Here is a 17,487-nt window from a genome sequence, read left to right on the forward strand (position 1 = left end):
AGTGCACACAACTGTCTTGTGTGTATTGTGCCTGGCCATCATCCAGACTCTCAGCTCCTACTCTCCTAGTGCAGGGCATAAACCAAAACTGCGAGATAATCTCACCCAATTTCCTTCTCTGGGGGTATCTGGGATTTAAAGGTTTAATAGACACTTAAACAGCTCCCAAGAAGAGTCTTTCATTTATGCTTTAGGGATACCTTCTTTGATATATTTTTTAGGCTCCTTCCCTTTGTTTTATTTGTAATGTTGTTCTGTTGTTTCAGACAGGGTTTGTTTGTTTTTATATAGTAGATACTGGCCTTATTTCATTATTTCTTTTAACTAGGAAATGCCCCTTTCTGCCTCAGCCTGCTGAGTTCTGAGGTTGCAGAAATGTACCTGCATGCCCCCACTCCTCATTATATTTTAACTATTTGTATCTCAGTGTCTCCTAATCTACCACACATTGTGTGTCACAGTACTGTTTTCTGTGCTTAGGTACATATGGAATGGGATCAAGTGTTTTCACACATAACATTCAATAGATGATAGTAGAAATAGCAAAAAAAAAAAAAATATGAAGATTCCCCATAAAGTCAATACCGACATATAGGAAAACCAGTGACAATCCAAGTATTGTCCTTTCAAGAGCATGTTGTTATAGTTTCTCTCAGTGCTTTTCTGAATGCAGATTTTAAAGATATCTGTATATTAAGACATGTTTTAATGTGAACTTTAGCAGCCATTTCTCACCCATTGTGTTTTTTCCATGTTAACACATATTCTGACTTCAAGCATCTCCTACTAGTTCTTTGGGGTGTACCATGCCAGCTTCCTACCCGTTAGAACAGCACCCTAGGGTAATTTCCACAGCCCTGCATCTAGTCTGTGCTGACTTGTAAGTAATTGTTGTAAGTAATTGAAACAAGAGCTTTGTGCCTGAACATCTGAAGTAAAGAAAAATAATGTATTAGTCTGTGAGGCTAAGCCTTAGTTTACATTTTTTTAGCCACTATTTATTAGAATCAACAAGCAGGAAGCAAAAAACACCAGTAAAATGAGCTAAACAGCAGATATATAAGAGGAGTATGGCCTAGAGAACATTAGGAGCCATGGGGATTTGGCCTTTAAATTTTTGAATTTTAATTCATAGTTCGTGCCACATATTTAAAAAATGGCAAAGCTTTAGAGGAGATCATCCAGCTGAGCGTAGGATGGTAAAATACTCTAAACGTTACCCAGAGTATGGGATGAGTGGAAGCATCTCCAGAGGCTGGCTGTGACCTACATGTACTATATCCTCAGTTACCCTGAGCAGAGGCACCGCAGGTTGGAGAACACGTGATTTGGAGCCAGTGGAGAATTCCTTTGCTGGATAATGCAAACTGAGTGATGAGCTGGTGCGGGCAATTACATATAACTAGTTTAGGTCACACGAGACCCTGGTAATCTTTGGAAGCCAGAGCAGAGTTATAGGTAAAGATGTTGGAAATATGCAGTGCCGGCAGCTCATCTGCTCCTTGATTGTTTGCCTTTAAGAGTTGGAACCCAAGAGCAGAACTATCCCTGCTCCAAATGCCACCTTCTGTACAAATTTCTACTGTCATACAAGCATTTTCAGTCCTGTGAAAAATCAAGGTGTTAGCAAGATTCCAGCAACAAAATTATAGTAATCATGGACTGAGAACCAATAATTCTTACATATTGTGAGTGGGTGTCTTCTGGTGCCTAGAACATTGTCTAGTAGTTTTCCACCGCGCTATTTTTAACTGAGGCTTTTTATACTACAGTGACACCAATTAATGTTTTCCGCATCCTGATGACTGGACATCATAGATATCATATTGGGAAAGATTATCAAAGACACAAGTGTGATGATTCTATGTTTCATTAATGCAAATGGATCCTGCTGATAGAATACAGAGATTGTACCAGAATGTGGACTTGTGTTAACAGTGTCTATTGAGTGGCTTCTCTATAAAGCCTATGGTTGGTATGATACAGAGAGGAGAATAAAAAGTTTGAGGTAAAATATCTTCCTTTGTTCCTTGAATTGTTGAAATGTCTACTTGACTGTTACAGCAATTAAAACTTTGTTTTGATTTCCCTACAAATCTACCTTAGAATTCCCAATTTTTCCTTACCTGCTTGTTATAGACCACTTACCTCATCTTTTACCTACCATAAGCAAAACAATTTCTTTTTCTTTCAATTGGCTCTTGATTTTAGAGTGGGATGCTGTCAAGTCTCCAGGCTGCCTGGGTAGACCATGAAGTAGGAATAGTTTAGACTTTTTCAAATCATATGTACTTTCATAAGTGTTCTTTTTGTCTTTTATTAAAAGTATGTTTGATAAAATTTTCAGTCCCTGTGATATGAAATATCTTAATTAATAAACACTAAGTGTCTGTGTGTGTGGCATGCTTGTATATGCACATACTCATTTGTTTGCCTGTGCCTATGAAGGCCAGAGGCTGATGTGTTGAGTCTCCATCAGTTGCTCTCTACTTTATTTCCTGAGACAGTGACTCTTGCTGAACCTGAGGGCAAAGATTCATCTAGTCTAGCTATCCACCTTGCCCTGTGTCTACGCCGTAATTCCTGGAATTAGTGACAAGCCAACCCTCACCTCCACCCCTGCCCCATCTTAAAGTTTTGTGTGTTTGCATGTACATGTATTTGGAGGGAGGGTAAAATGGACTAAAGATTATGTCATTGACCTAGAACTCCTAAAGTAGGCCAAGCTAGCCAGTGCCTGACTCCACCTTCCCAGGCCTGGAGTTAACACCACCACTCCCAACTTTTTTTTTTTAAATGGCTTCTGGGGATTGACTCAAGTCTTCTGTTAACAATGTAAACTCTGTACTGACTAAACTATTCTCCTAGTCTGTTAACAAGGTAAACTCTGGATTTTAAATACTTTTATTAATCTTCATGACAGTAATTGTGTAGCCTGGTTTGAAATTCAGCTTAAGATAATAACTTAGCATAAATAAAAGGACATCACTGGAATTATTTAACTGAGAGGAGCAGGAAGGACAGAACCATGTCATGAGTCAACTACTAGATACTATTACTCATTTTTCATTCTGTCACCAGTTGTGCACAGGTTTTTACAAATACTGTATAATATGTTTTAAGATTATTAGTGTATATGTATATGTGTCTTGACTGCATGTGTAGTCATACATGTGCAGACAGACATGTCTGATGACCAAGAAGGCAAGTAGAAAGCACCAGATCCCCTGGAACTGAAATAACAGGTGCTTGTTAGCTCCCTGAGTCCTCTGAAAAATGGACAATGTTTGTAACCTCTGAACCTTCTCTCCAGCCCCTGCATAGGTTTTAATTGAAACTTGTAATAAAGTTCTGTCTTTGCTGCTCATGAGGATCAGCCATTCCTTCAATTCATTGGAAGGTGTTACATTGTTAATGTTGCACACATGATTTAAAACTTTGCCAAGGGATTTACTGTCCACATTTTTTAGACTTGACCTGATTTTTCCCCTAGTATACCTTCTTACAGTTTTAACAGCAAAATCACATCACAATGGAAATATTCAAGTACTTTTCAAACTGCTCTTCCAACTTCATTTGGCCTTGAAAGGATTATACACCTGCCTTTACAAAACTCAGCCCATGGGCTGCTTCTCTTTGCCCTGTCTCAGCACATAGATACAGAGAGGCCAGTGTATTTGAAACACATGCCTGCATTTGGAAGATACCAACTTTAAGTTATTCCATTCTCAAAGTGGTTTGCATCACAAAGCTAAGAAGCTTTTTGGCTCACAATATTTTTGCTGTATCTTTTTTTTTTTTTTTTTTTGGTTTTTCGAGACAGGGTTTCTCTGTGGTTTTGGAGCCTGTCCTGGAACTGGCTCTTGTAGACCAGGCTGGTCTCGAACGCACAGAGATCCGCCTGCCTCTGCCTCCCAAGTGCTGGGATTAAAGGCGTGTGCCACCACCGCCCGGCGGCTCACAATATTTTTGTGATAATTTTCCTTGCCATGGTTAGCTGATATCAAGAGTCATGGTGTTAGATAGTAGAATCTGCACATCACCTAACTGGGGAGACTACTGCTTTTCCTCTGGATCCTGGCTAGCACCTATGGGTGCCATTGATGTTCCATGTACTAAGTAGGACTAAATTTAATACTTTTCTCATTTGAAGATTAGAGACATAGATTTTTATTCTTAAATTGCTTTTTCCTGCTCGGCATGGATCTAATTATTGGCCTCCTACCAAGGTCTAAGTGTAGTTCACTAAGCATTAAAATCCATATCATAGAGCTGGGTGTGTTGATGGCAGCCTTTCATCCCAGTACTTGGGAAGCAGAGGCAGACAGATATATGTGTTGGAGGCCAGCCTAGTTTATGTAGTGAACTTTAGAGCAGCCAAAGCTATATAGTTAAACCCTGTATTAAACAAACAATTTTTAAAAAGCATGCCACAGAACATAATTCTCCAAGGCTGTGCAGCCTCTGATGTTGCTCAAGTGCCCCTGTTGATGCTGATACTCTGCTGAATATAGTACCCACACAGATCATTGACCATGGTTAGCTGGTCACTGAAGTCCTATTCAGTGTCCATGGCTTAAAACCTAATTGGTTGTCATTCTTTTGAGCTGAAAGAACCTGCCAGCAGTGGCTTTTTCCTACTTGTACTTCAAGGGAGACAGTCTTCCCTACTGTCTCTGCCCATTCTGTTGGACTCTAGCTTCCCATTGGGATGTGCAGTTTCAACTGTGTGGAGAGGGCTGCAAATTCCAGGTAGTTATTTGCATGATAGGAGGATACTTCACTAAAATGAAGACAGTAATTAGATGTGTTCTTGGCCTTTATTCTTTATCTGTTGAGCAAAGCAGGGAAGATTAATAAGAGTATCTGGGGCTCTTCATATAAGGTGAACTAACACTTTTGAGGAGAAGCCCAAATATAGACTGTCCACCTCACAAAACAATCTTATAGGGATAGGAAAGAGAAGAATCAAAAGCATTCATTATTGATAGTATTAGGGGGAATTTTTGCCTTGCTGTTATATTTCTTATTCAGTGCAGTTTTGACATTCATATAAGTGCAGTGCCTTCTGAATAGGATTGTCAGCTTTAGGACTACAAATTGCTGTACGTAGGATGGGTTAGTATTTAGCATTAAGGCATTGATGATACAATAACCATTGCTATTTTTTTTCACAAGATCAAAATTGTACCCTCATAGCAGCCTGCCCCATGATTTTTGAGTAAGACCGAGAGTCCCAGGATTACTGTATGAAAGCCCAGGGCCCTGCCTTAGTATGTCTTCATGCCTGTGAATGCCATTGATTAGCATTTTACCCTGGCTTATGCTTTAATGCATAGTCGTAAGAACAGGGCATCTTAGCCACTATTGAACTCAATCACCAAATTATAAAAGTCAACTCATAGCTTGGAAAGATTGTTAGACTAGTAACGATGGTACCAGCAGCCTAGCAGGACCCCATTTCTGGGTTAGGAATATTTCTTTCTCTAGCACTGACCATTATATCATCTTATCTTCAATTTTGTTAGATCACAAATGGATCAGAAAGAAAGATACCTCAATTCTGTTGTAATATTTTTTTAATCTACCACTAACATTGTGCTTGAATACAGGAAGTGTTAAACAATCTGTATGATCTAAGGTATTTTACAGTATGTTCAAAATCGATACAGACAAACATGGCAGGAAGTTAGCAGAATGTTTCTTTCTGATACTTTGAATATATTGATTGATATTTTCCCTTCATTAAAGAATTTATATATATAGTTCCTATATACTATGCATATATATACACACTTCCTATATACAATATACTTCCTATACCATACTGATGGTGTGTATACCTAAAATGTGTGTAAATTGTACCCACAGGAACTATAGAAAGGAGAGAAGCAGTCCTATGTACTGTCCTTTACACTCTGTACTTAGAGGCACAGAGAGGGGGTTAGGGAAAGGTTATCAAGTCTTACTGAGACAGTTTCATATAGGGTCCTTGCAGTGAGGGCACTGACATATAGCTTTCCAGGAAAGTGCATAGAATTGAAGGAGAAAAGCACGTGTGGAATGTATATGATGCCTGCCAAAGACTTCCTAGGCATCTATATGGGGTCTTCATTGATTAGGTTGGAGACTTTGTGTGTTTTTGAAAACATGAACGCTACCACTGAGCTTTGGACTTTTCTATAGAAAAGAAAAATATCTTTTTTGTCACCGTAAGTCAAGAAGCTTCAGTTAAAACGTAAGTCTAACTAAGGTCATTACCAGTAGCACTATAATTATCTTATGTACCTTACAAATGATAGTTGGACAAATAACAGGCACACATGAATACAAACCAAACAACAACAAAAAACAAACATAATACCTCCTGGCAGGAGTCAGGCCTAAGGTTCTGGAGAGTGTATAAGCTTCCTTATCACACAAAGAAGACAAAAATTATACCAGTCCTGCAGGGGAGTTGGGCGTTTGGATTGGGGTTAAGTTAAGCAAGTAGCCTGAAGCTGGTCAGCTTGTGTACAACATAGTTAAGTTGTTATTATTACTGTTGTTATTAATTATTATGCATAAGATACGCTTCACCTCTACAATTATGTCTTCTCCCATTATTCTTGACCTAGCCTAATATACAAACAGCCCGATCCTCTTGTTGTGTTCTTAAGAGTTTATTAAGAAGAGTAATGGTTCTGGTTTCGTTGTTGTTTTGTAATTTGGGAGATGTTCATATAAAATCCCTGAAGTTTAGATGTTGGTGATATAAAAATTGTAGCCCTAGTATTTGTGCAGGTTGTGGTCTCCCTTCTAGGTTTCCTGTCACCCAGCCCAGTCTTTCATGCATAGGTTGTTAAGTCCCAACCTCTCCTACCTATTGTCTGATGTCCGCAAGTTTAGCGTCTGTCCTAGTTTTTCATTTTTAATGAAGCATTCATTAAACTTGCTTGTGGGTTTTCATGGCAGACATTACACAGTCCTGTGGTATCTAATAGCCTAGGGTCTCCACTGAGCCTTGGTATTTATAACTTCATGTGGGGGCCCTTGGGAGTCTCCTTACTAGGAGATCGGTTGTGCTTCACACTGCCTTGCTTCAGCAGTTTTCTGGAACTTCGGCACAAATGTCCATAACTCTCTTACTCCTGCAGCTTGCATGCCTGCAAAACAAGAGCCAATTAGATAACTGCCAAATTCCTATGCTGGCTATAGTCTGGGGCCCTTGGACCGCACAGCTCCACAGTATTCTGTGTGCTTTGTGGCTGCGACTGGGAAAACACTTTTCCTAGGCACTGTTTTCCAGCGGCTCTATCTTAGGCATTTTCCTTTCTGAGTGAATTTGCATTGTGAGACTCTGGATCAAGGGTATCTTGTCTCCAGAGAACCTTCCTATTGTCCTGGTGCCAAATCTAAGCTTAACAAATGCAGTCACTTTCTGAAACCTTAACCACAACATTAGCTAACCAGATCCACCCAAACTGCAATTCCCCTCCCCTTTTTTTACTCTTTCTCACTGTAAATCTGCCTAAATGCAGTAACCAGTTACCTCATAGACCTTGTTAACCCCCTGAAACCTTCTAACTAGGATTTTCATGTCTGCATCTCTATCAGCATTCAGGTCTTCCACCCTGCTATCAGAATGGTTCACCAAGCTCTGTTTGGAATGTTCTAGGGCTTCTCTAGTATACTTAGCTCCAAATTTTTGCACATTTTCTCACCAACAAGTCCAGCAAAACCCAATAACGATGTGATCAAGTAGTTAAAGAAATGCCAAGATTCATCTTTGGCCTCCTGTCAGCTTCCCAGTCCATGTGTTCTCCAAATGAATTTTTATGAGGTATAGAGCCTGATGTGTAGGACAGAGTTTCTTTTGGAATGATGTGGTGCAGTCTTGAAAGGGAGAGCATGCAGTGACCAGATGACCAGAGGTGCCATTACAGAGAAGCTTCTTCACAGCTGTGAGTAGACAGTGGCCAGAGAGAGACCATTGGGCTATTCCACATGTTAAGGCAAACTTTATCCTTTTTTTTTTTTTTTTTTTTTTTGGTCTAGTCTCTGGAACAGACAGCTTTCCTGGGAGGCATTTCCTGTGCAAGTGATAATAATCGTTTGATATTTTGAGCTGTATTGCTCAACAAGGTTAAATGTTCTTTACTCTTTTCTTAGTAGTTGGTTTTTGTTGTTGTTGGTTTTTTTTTGTTTGTTTGTTTTGTTTTGTTTTGTTTTTTTTTTTGAGACCGGATTTCTCTGTGTAACCCTGGCTGTTGTGGAACTAGCTTTATAGACCAGACTGGCCTCAAACTTAAGAGATTGGCTTCTATCTGCCTCCCCAGTGAGGGTACTAAAGGCGTGCACCACCACTGCCAGACTCCTTAGTCGATCTTAACACAGTCTTGCTGCCTCTTCCATCCTCTTCACATTTTATATTTTAAGAAGTGACATTTATTAATCCAGTCGAACTGTGAAGATTAACTATTACAGATTTGTTAAAAACTTGTAGTTCTTAAGAAATGTCTTGATTTGAAATATTTCAAGTATACATTTTTAAAATCATACTAGTGTAATAAAACTTATTTTCTGATCCATCAATAAATAAATTCTTCAGATAGTATACCACTCAAGTCCCACAGTATAAACTACCATCATATTTTCTGTAGAAGTGCATAGTAACTTTCAATAGTTGACTCTTAACTAATCCTTTTGGAATTTGGATTCTTAGAGTGACAAGTTATATAACTCATTCACTTTTCAAAGAAATACTCCGGTAAAATGGGAATTTTCTTCTTTTCTTTCTTTTTTCCTTTTTTCCTTCTTGCTGCTTAGATGCATTGCTCTTCTGTGTAGGGCAGGAATGTGACCTCGCATTGTTTCTCTTCATGTGTTTACTAATGAAACAGTTTCTTGTTCTTCCAGCCAGTGGGTCCTAGGAGCAGTATGTTCTAAAATGACTCTTTCTTTGCCCAGTTCTGAGGGAGTGAGCCTTTCACTTTCAATTCTCCCAGTTTCTTAACTGAAACTGCAGTGACCGTATTTCACATAGAACATTGTAGAAATATTCTAGCCCATCTACAGGACCCTGAGATGCTGGGGGTGAGGTGGTAGTTCAATAGGGTTTTACTGTTTTTGTTGTGTTTTTTTTTTTAATGGGGAGAGGCTTTAAACAAAGGGAATATTCTTTATCTGTTTTTTTTTTTCTTTCTGTTGTCAAGCAAAATAACATTTCAAGGCAATAACAATGAACTTGGCTGGCTAATAAGATTTTAGGAGCATGGCTATTACAATGGATAAAGTGATTTTGTTTTCTTGTCCTTCCCTGCCCCCCCCCAACCTAATATCAGGAAATAACCACATCATATATGATCTTGGAAATGACAAAGGCGTTGCTCCTGGAGCGGCATTGCTGTCTGTGCCAGAGCAGAGAGTTGTTCATTTGTGTAAAGTGTTCCCACTTTGTCGTTGGGGGTTTCTCACTAGTCCCTGTTTGTTTTCTAAGTGTGATCCACTAACTAGTGCCCCGGTTCTATCAACAAACTGAAGAGAAAAAAATTTCTGTGGTCAAACAAAGTTGGGAAGCCTGCAGTATCTCCAAGTCTTGAGCCCCGAGCTTGCAAAAGCTTGGCTTCAGTGGAGTTTTGAAGTTTCGTATCACAGATATCTGTGCTCAGTTTCTCATGACCGTAAATAGCACTGTCTTCATTTCAGAACATATTTGTCAGATAGTTGTTAAGATTCAAGTAATTGGTGTTCCACAAATGTTCTTTGAAAGCAACTATATAACCATAGCCTAATTATTTTAAGCCTTAGTGAATGTACATATCTTTAAGAGTTTCTCTTTCTGTTTTCTTTATTACTGTGGCTTTGTATAAACTTTGATTGTAGTGTTCATGATGCATGTACTATAGTGTGACATTCCATCATGACCAGAAAGGTAATAAGGGTTTAAGATCGTCAGCTTCTACCCTAAGGCCTGAGATCTACATTTTCTCCTGCAATCTTGTAATTGCGTCAGACAGCATGCTCTTGGAAGCTGCCCGTGTGTTCGTTATTCAGTGTTGTAGCAAGCTTCTGGCCTTCTGTGTCTTCAGTACTGATATGATAATGATACAGCCAAACACAAAACAGGCAAAGGATAAGCAACGAACTAAACAGAAGTACATGGAAAATTATACTGGTAGGGTAGGAAAAGTAAACGAATATTTTAAGTTGTATAAGTAGAGTCTTTCTTCCAGTTAAGAAGCAGTCTACTGTATCTTAGATAAACAAGTCCAGGCTACAGAACAGCAAAGTCAAAAGGAAGGTTCCTGAAAGGCAGCATGCCTGATAGTCATTGATCGCTCCAGCAAGTGCCAAAATGAATGTAAAAAGTGAAAATCCTATGTTAGAGAAGGAAATTTCACCATGTGTCAATGTGTTAATTGGTAAAGTCTTAATATAGGTAGAGTAGTATGTGACTTTAATTATCTTCATCTGATATTTTCTCGTCAGAATATTTTATGTAACATATAACATAAATTCTCCACTCAAGCAGTCCTTAGTGCATTGACTGATATGTGAAAGACAAATATTTATTGAAAAAAGTGACTGTTAATGATAGTTTTTGAATCCCGTAAGATCTCAATATTTGAATACTTGTAGCAGGCATTTTACTACCACCCCTTTTTCTGATAGCCTAATAGCAAATTGTTCCATTGTAGCTGACAACACTAGACCAGAGGACAGTTGAGTGACCTACCCCAGGACACAAGGCTGTACTTGAAAGAGTTAGGATGGAAACTCAGTTTGATCTCAGGTTGTTACTAGTGTTCTTTCTGCTATTGATCCCTGAACTGTTTTCAGAGAGACTCCAGAGTCTCCACCTAATACCAAGGTTAAGAAGGACACGGTTGCTGCAGAAGGATTTGACACAGGGAGTCTATAATCTTCTGGAGACTTCAGTAGTATTCATCTGAGCCAATAGTTGAATCAGATGCCAGAGAGGTTCTTCTGTGTGAATGAGTCATTCATGGCATGACCCTAGCCAGCAGTAGCTCAATGTGACTTTGCCTTCTCTGTCAGTGGCCTAGTAATACTCATAGAAAGATGCCGTGGCAATTGTGTATGCAGCATGCCCAATAGGATCAGCTATACGGCTGTGGAATCAGAAGGCAAAGACTGATAATGAGTTATGTTATGTTTTCTTCAGGGTATTTGCAAATGTTGAGACTTCAAAGATTCTGTATAAGTGAACTTGCAGAATTGTTTGCATTTTAGTCAAATGAGATTTGAATGCCTTGTCTGACATCACAGGAGCTCATATACATGCATGGGCCATGGGCCATAGCTTTGGTCTTGCATTTCCTTTCTGTTGGCCTTTAAACTCACTAGTAGCTTTAGGTGTAAGCCTCTTGACCACCACCACCACTCACACCCACTGCCCAGCCCCGAAGGATTCTGTAAGTTAACCTTTAGAGTAGCAGGTGACATCAATATTCCAGACTGATGTAGTGGGAACCTCAGAGATCTGGAAACAGGTTGAGAAGATGTTTAGCAGCCTGAACAAGGTCATCCTCATCTGGCAACAAGTAGATGTGCGTTTGTAGCATAAGCTGTTATGGTAACTCTGCTTCCTTTGAGCAGGGGAAAAAAAAAACCAACCAAGAAGTCACTAGGATATTTTTTGTTCGCATTTTTGTTTTCTCCGTGTGTGGTTTTTGTTTGTTTGTTTATTTATTTTTTAAGACTCAAATGCCACAGGAAATAAGCAACAAGGGGACAAAATGAAGGATGGTATGAGCCTCAGTTGAGAACTGAGGACTTGGCCTAATTGAGGTTCCTGCTATTTGTGATTTCCAATACCCATTTGTTTTGGGTGTTCCTTCAAACAGAGCTCAATATTTGTGTCTAAAGGCCTTTGGTAAATGCAGAAGTTAACTTTTGATTTTCTACTTCTGGAATGTAGGGACTAGAATAGCCTGACGCTCTCTTGAGTGGTTAGCGCCTTTTTGAAAATCCTTCCAGCATTGACTATGAGACCTTTTTATTTAATCTGAACACTTGCCTTCAGTGGGTAGAGTGAAACCTACTCTGGTTGGTCTTCAATTCCACTTTCCCTCAGCAGATGCAGCCAGAGAAATGTAAACGTCTAAGATTTACCTGAACTATACTGGCGCATCTTGTGGTTTCCCTGTGGTCTTCTCTAGAATTCTGCCAGAGGTACTGAAAGTGTCTAACTGCTTCTCCCAGTGTGTTTCTCAAACTTGCCACCAGCTTGCTGAGAATTGAAAGCTAGCATCCATCCTTAAACATTTCCACTCAATGTGCTCAACTCTGATTTAAGGAGATTGGACTTTGCATTTTGTTCACATGATAATGAACTCACTCATTCTCATTTTGTTTTTGGTGTTCGAAAGAGAGAAGTCAAATCTAATTTAACATTACTATATTATTAGAGACAACTCCTTTCCTTGTTGAAATAGCCTTTTAAAATTAATAATTGTTTAATTTGACATCATTACTTAGAATTTTTTACTACTACTTCACATTTGACATTGGACAAATATAATAAAGGTTCTAATTTATCTTTCTACTCTAAAATACTAAAACTATTTCTATGTAGAGAATATTTTTTACAAAAATAATGAGAATTGAGTTGATAGTGGGACAGACTAAATTGACAATGCAACATCAATATTAACAATTTTTATTTCTATGCATATTTTGTAAAATGCTGTCATACTTTTAAATAACTTAGAGAACTTTAGTTGCAAACTTACATAAGTGGAATTTATACTTGATTATTTTTGAATCATTGTCCAAAGCAACAAGGATAGAATTCTGAGCTTGGGAGGTAATAAAAGTGTCTTAGATATTCTCTTCGGCATAAAGGCAGCATGGTGATTGGTGTGTGATTGGAGGTGATACTCTTTTGTAGATATTACAGAATGGCTTCTGAGCTGTGGATTTACGACACTAACAAATCTCAGGGCTTTCTAGATAGAGATTTGTTTGTATGAATCTGGTTTTGCAGTTGAAAGGAGACATATTTTTATCTGTTGACCTTGTGTTCACATTCCTCCTCAGATACTGCATGCCTCAACTTCTCCATCTGGCAGAAGCCTCTCTTCTCTTCTGTACTTCATTTGGACTCCCAGTCAGTCCGTACTGCATTTCCTTGTTCATGTGCAGATTTCATTTGGTTGTTGGTTAAAATAGTAAATCCTTGTTTTACTGAAAGCTGTGCCCAAAGAGGAACAGTGTTGAGACTGGAGAGATTGCTCTGCAATTGAAAGCACTTGCTGCTCTTACAGAAGACCCTGGAGTGACTCCCACGTAGCTGCTTGTAACTCTAGTGCAGGCCATTATCACCCTCTTCCAGCCTCTGTGAGCAACAGGCATGCATGTGATACAGCTGACATACATGCGGTCAAAACACCTATATACATAATATAAGATAAACATAACATTTTCTTTAAAGTGAGGGACGGTATCATAATCCCTTAATTTTATGCATTATGGTATATTTACATTCATCCTGTTCTTGTATAGAGGAGATCTCTGTTGACTTGGTCCCGTTGTCTTGTCTTATGGACAAAGAAAATTAGTTTTAAAAAGGCAAAAGTAGTTTCTGCTACAGGTAAGAAGTGGTCGTGTGACTAAAGTCAGAACCAGAAATTAGTTCTTTTGATTTGTAGCACTGTTAATTTCCACTTTTCTTTCATCCTTGTTTTCATCCAGTGGGCAAGTATTTATTAAGCTTCTATTCTATCAGCACCCTGGTAAACTGTGATACTACAATGCTGAGCCTGTCGTTGAATTTTTATGTTATAGGGAAAAGATACTAAGACTCCTATGCTAACTATTACACTATAATTCTGAGAAAATGGGTAAGGATGGAAGAGTCTTGAAATTATGGCTTGTAGGCACTCACATTATATTTATATGTACTTTTAAATGCAATTAAATATTTATTATATTTTCCTTCTGTGCTGAGCCCCAAAGAAATGAAAACTTTATGATCACAGCTCCATCACTGTAGTCTAGAAATGAGATAAGTTAAGGCATAATAACCAGCATAGAACAAAATGTTGAAGGTCCATGGTTCAAAGTACACAAAAATTACATTTTTTTGGAGAGACGTATCATAATAGTCATTTGTAAGTAATGACATATGGAACAGCCGCTGAGCAGAATTTCTTTTTAAAAGGTTTAGAAATGAGTAAGAAAGGCCTTCTACATAGAAAGATGACCCTCAGAAAGAACTATAATGAGATAGCCTCCACGTGGCATAGGATTCAGGTGCAGGAATCCAAACTGCCAAGGGTGCTGGTGCTTAACAAGGCAGATTGCCCAGCCTGGGACTGATACAGACAGTGAAACTTGGGGATCTGTTTCCGTGGTTGAAAGACAGAATGGAGCAACACTTTTCAGTGACTTCATCCAGTTGTCTTTGTCAGAGCAGAGCTATTAACAAAGGGGATTTAGGTCCCATGTTTGTTGAACTTCCTAAAACCTTAAGTCAAAATTAGTTATTATTATTGAAAAGAGGCCCTTCCTACTTGAAGACTGAGATCTAGACCGGGCACAACATGGATTGCATATATAAACATTGTTTATTCTTAATACTAGATGGAAAGGATAACTGGCCATGATATAGTCATGATAGCCATTGACCCATCTTGTTTAGAATTTTTATACAAAATCAGAATTGTTTCAATAATTATCAACCATCTGCCTCCATTTTCCAGTTAACTACTATATTAGTGTGTGTTTGTATATTTGTTATGTATGTCTAATTTGCATATATGTCACATTTGGTCAAGCCTAATTTGATTAGTGTTATTAAACAGTCGTGTTTTCTGGCTACTTTGAGGGTAAATGAAAGTTTATTAATAAAATATAAAACATTGTGATTTTAATATTATTGAAAATTTTAAACATCTTTGTCCTTTTCCTGCTAAGTATACTGTAATGAAAATAGCAAGACTCTACTTGATTGCTAAAAAATGGAATGGATTCCTAAACTTGGTACTGTAGAGATGGCAGATACAAATATTCTGTAACATGGGGTATGCCAGACTGGAAGAAGAATTACCGTTAGACTGTTCTCTTGGTAGTGTTTTGGCCCATCTGAAAGTGAACTTCAGGGACCACTCTTAGTGGAGGACTCAGCTTCTATTGATAGAGATCCTCAGGGCCGAGGACAACATGTGTATGACTAGAACAAGTTGTAAGAGTAGAGGGGATAGTACTATGAATTGGAGAATTATGATAATCAGTTAACATACTGGCCTCTTAGCAGGAACTCCCTGCTGTCATGCTGAAAAAGCTTTACACCTGTTACTCCTAATTAGGTTGAACTTCATATTTCCTCTAGAAAGGATGGTTTGGGGTTGGGTTCTCATTAAGAAAAACAAACAAAAATGAAGACACATTATAAACCACTCTGAAAACCAGTTTATGATGATATCGCTTGACTTGTACACTATATGAAGTGTGAATCAAAGACTTGGTAACGCAATGTGAAGAGTATTCAAACAGTTGCCTTTTCCCTCTCTTAAACAGGCTCATGCACAATTAGTCCGAGAGGTTGACGTGGAGAAGGTGTCTGCTTTTGAGAACCCATATGTAGATGCAATAAAGAGCTTGTGGAACGATCCTGGAATCCAAGAGTGCTATGATAGACGACGAGAATATCAGTTATCCGACTCCACTAAATAGTGAGTATCTGCACTGCAGGCCCTGAAAAACTGCCTGCTGCTTCACATGGGAATGTGCTCTGTGACAATGTAGTCTGTGCTGCACATAAGGTAATCAAATCTAAGCGTATAGAAAGTAAACTAATATTTAGGTGTCAAACTTGTCAGTGTACGTTTAGTCATAAGGTACCAAGGTCATATGGTGGAGAATATTTCTAGTTTGTAAAGACAAGTCTCATGTAGCCCAGGTTGGCTTTGAACTCCCAGTACTACCTTCAGCTCTGGAGTACTGTGATAACAGGTATGTATCACTCTGACAATTATGTATCCTAGGACTTCATGCATGGTAGAATGTATTCTACCATTTGAGCTACACCCCCAGTTCTAAGAGTTTTTCTTTCACTGTGTTTTACTTACAAAACAAAAGGAAGACCCTAGTGATCTGATGTTATCACCCTGTTTTCTCTGAGTGATCCACAAATCTATGTACCGTAGGTGGTGGTGGTGGTGGTGGTTGTTTTTGGTCAACTTGACACAAGCTTGGGAACTTCAACTGAGAAAATGCCTCCATCAGTTTGACCTGTAAGCACGCCTGTGAGGCATTTTCTTAATGGCTGATGTGAGAGAGCCTGGGCCACTGTAGGCAGTGCCACCCCTGGGATGGTAGCCATAGTGCTTGATGTAAGAAAGCAGGGTAAGCAAACTTTGGAGAGCAAGCCAGTACACAGTGCTCCTTCATGGCCTTGCTCCCGAGTCTCTGGTTCAGTGAGGGACTGTTACCTGGATGTATAAGATGAAATAAACACTTTCCCTCCCAGGTTACATTTGGTCATGGTCTTTATCACAGCAATAGGAAAACAAACAAACAAGTGAAGACAACTTGAAATCTTGCAGGTTTTTTTAAATTAAAATTCTGATCTTAGCTTTGGGAGACAGAACACATGCATAGATTAGAAATTACAGATAAAAATGTGTTTGATCGTGGCTTCCCAAAACATAAGACTCTCAGATTTCTAATTCTCAGACCTTTATCTGCTTTCAAAGAACCATTGTTGATGGGTGGGTTTTCTTTTGCAGAAAAACTATGAGTTTTAATTTTGAATGCATTCCAAAATTATTGTGTGAGCTGCCAGTCAATCTCGTGTCCTGGGAAAGATTTGCATCCAAGAGAGATCTGTTAATTCTGTCTTCAGATGTGCATAACAGAAATGAAGTTCAGCACGGGGTTAATAGAAACCCTTTGTAGCTAGTGATCTAGATAACTACAGTCTGGAAAAATGTTGGTTGTTGTTTTTGAATTTTTTAGTTATCTAGTCAAATTTCTGTCTACATTAATTATGTAAATCTGTCATTCCCCTCTCGTTTTGGTCTGGATAGACACAAGAAAGGGTAGGAAATATTCCACAGCCTTAAGCCAGCCCCTATTATAGAGTGACCCAGTGGCTCAGAGCAAAATGAGAGGCCCGAGTGTCTGATCGATGGTGCCCCTCAGTCATGCTTGGGAGGCCCAGGGCTGTGCATTCTTCTTATAGTGAAGTTACATTTCTGCCTTTCCAGGCATTTGCATAAGACTAAATTATGGTCCAAATCAGCCATAGAAATGTTGCCTGAATAAAGTACTTGCACATTATCTGGTAGTTTGGCTCATGTCATTCTCGACTGACAGCAGCATTCCATCTGTCCTGTTTAACATGCACTCCAGTGTGTGCAGTCAACTGGCGTGTGCTGCTACTGTCTGTTCTTCCCTCCCAGCCCTTCGTCCACATCACCATTCAGGTTCTGGACCTTTCCACCTGCCCTACTCCCCTCTTTTTTGACTCCCTCTTCA

The 17,487-nt window shown here is 38.9% G+C and overlaps 1 protein-coding gene across 1 annotated transcript in view; it reads left to right on the top strand.

Moving 5' to 3' along the window:
• LOC126510731 (guanine nucleotide-binding protein G(q) subunit alpha) overlaps positions 1–17,487 on the top strand; it is a 231,017-nt gene that overhangs the window by 154,980 nt on the left and 58,550 nt on the right. The window contains exon 3 of the mRNA XM_050157410.1: positions 15,526–15,680. Within this exon, the coding sequence (XP_050013367.1) occupies positions 15,526–15,680 (155 nt within the window). The remainder of the gene's footprint in view (positions 1–15,525; positions 15,681–17,487) is intronic.

The sequence above is a fragment of the Alexandromys fortis genome, unplaced genomic scaffold, assembly GCF_014885135.2.
Source record: "Alexandromys fortis isolate MF-2015 unplaced genomic scaffold, M_Fortis_MF-2015_v1.1 scaffold_10, whole genome shotgun sequence".
NCBI classification, from domain to species: Eukaryota; Metazoa; Chordata; class Mammalia; order Rodentia; family Cricetidae; genus Alexandromys; species Alexandromys fortis.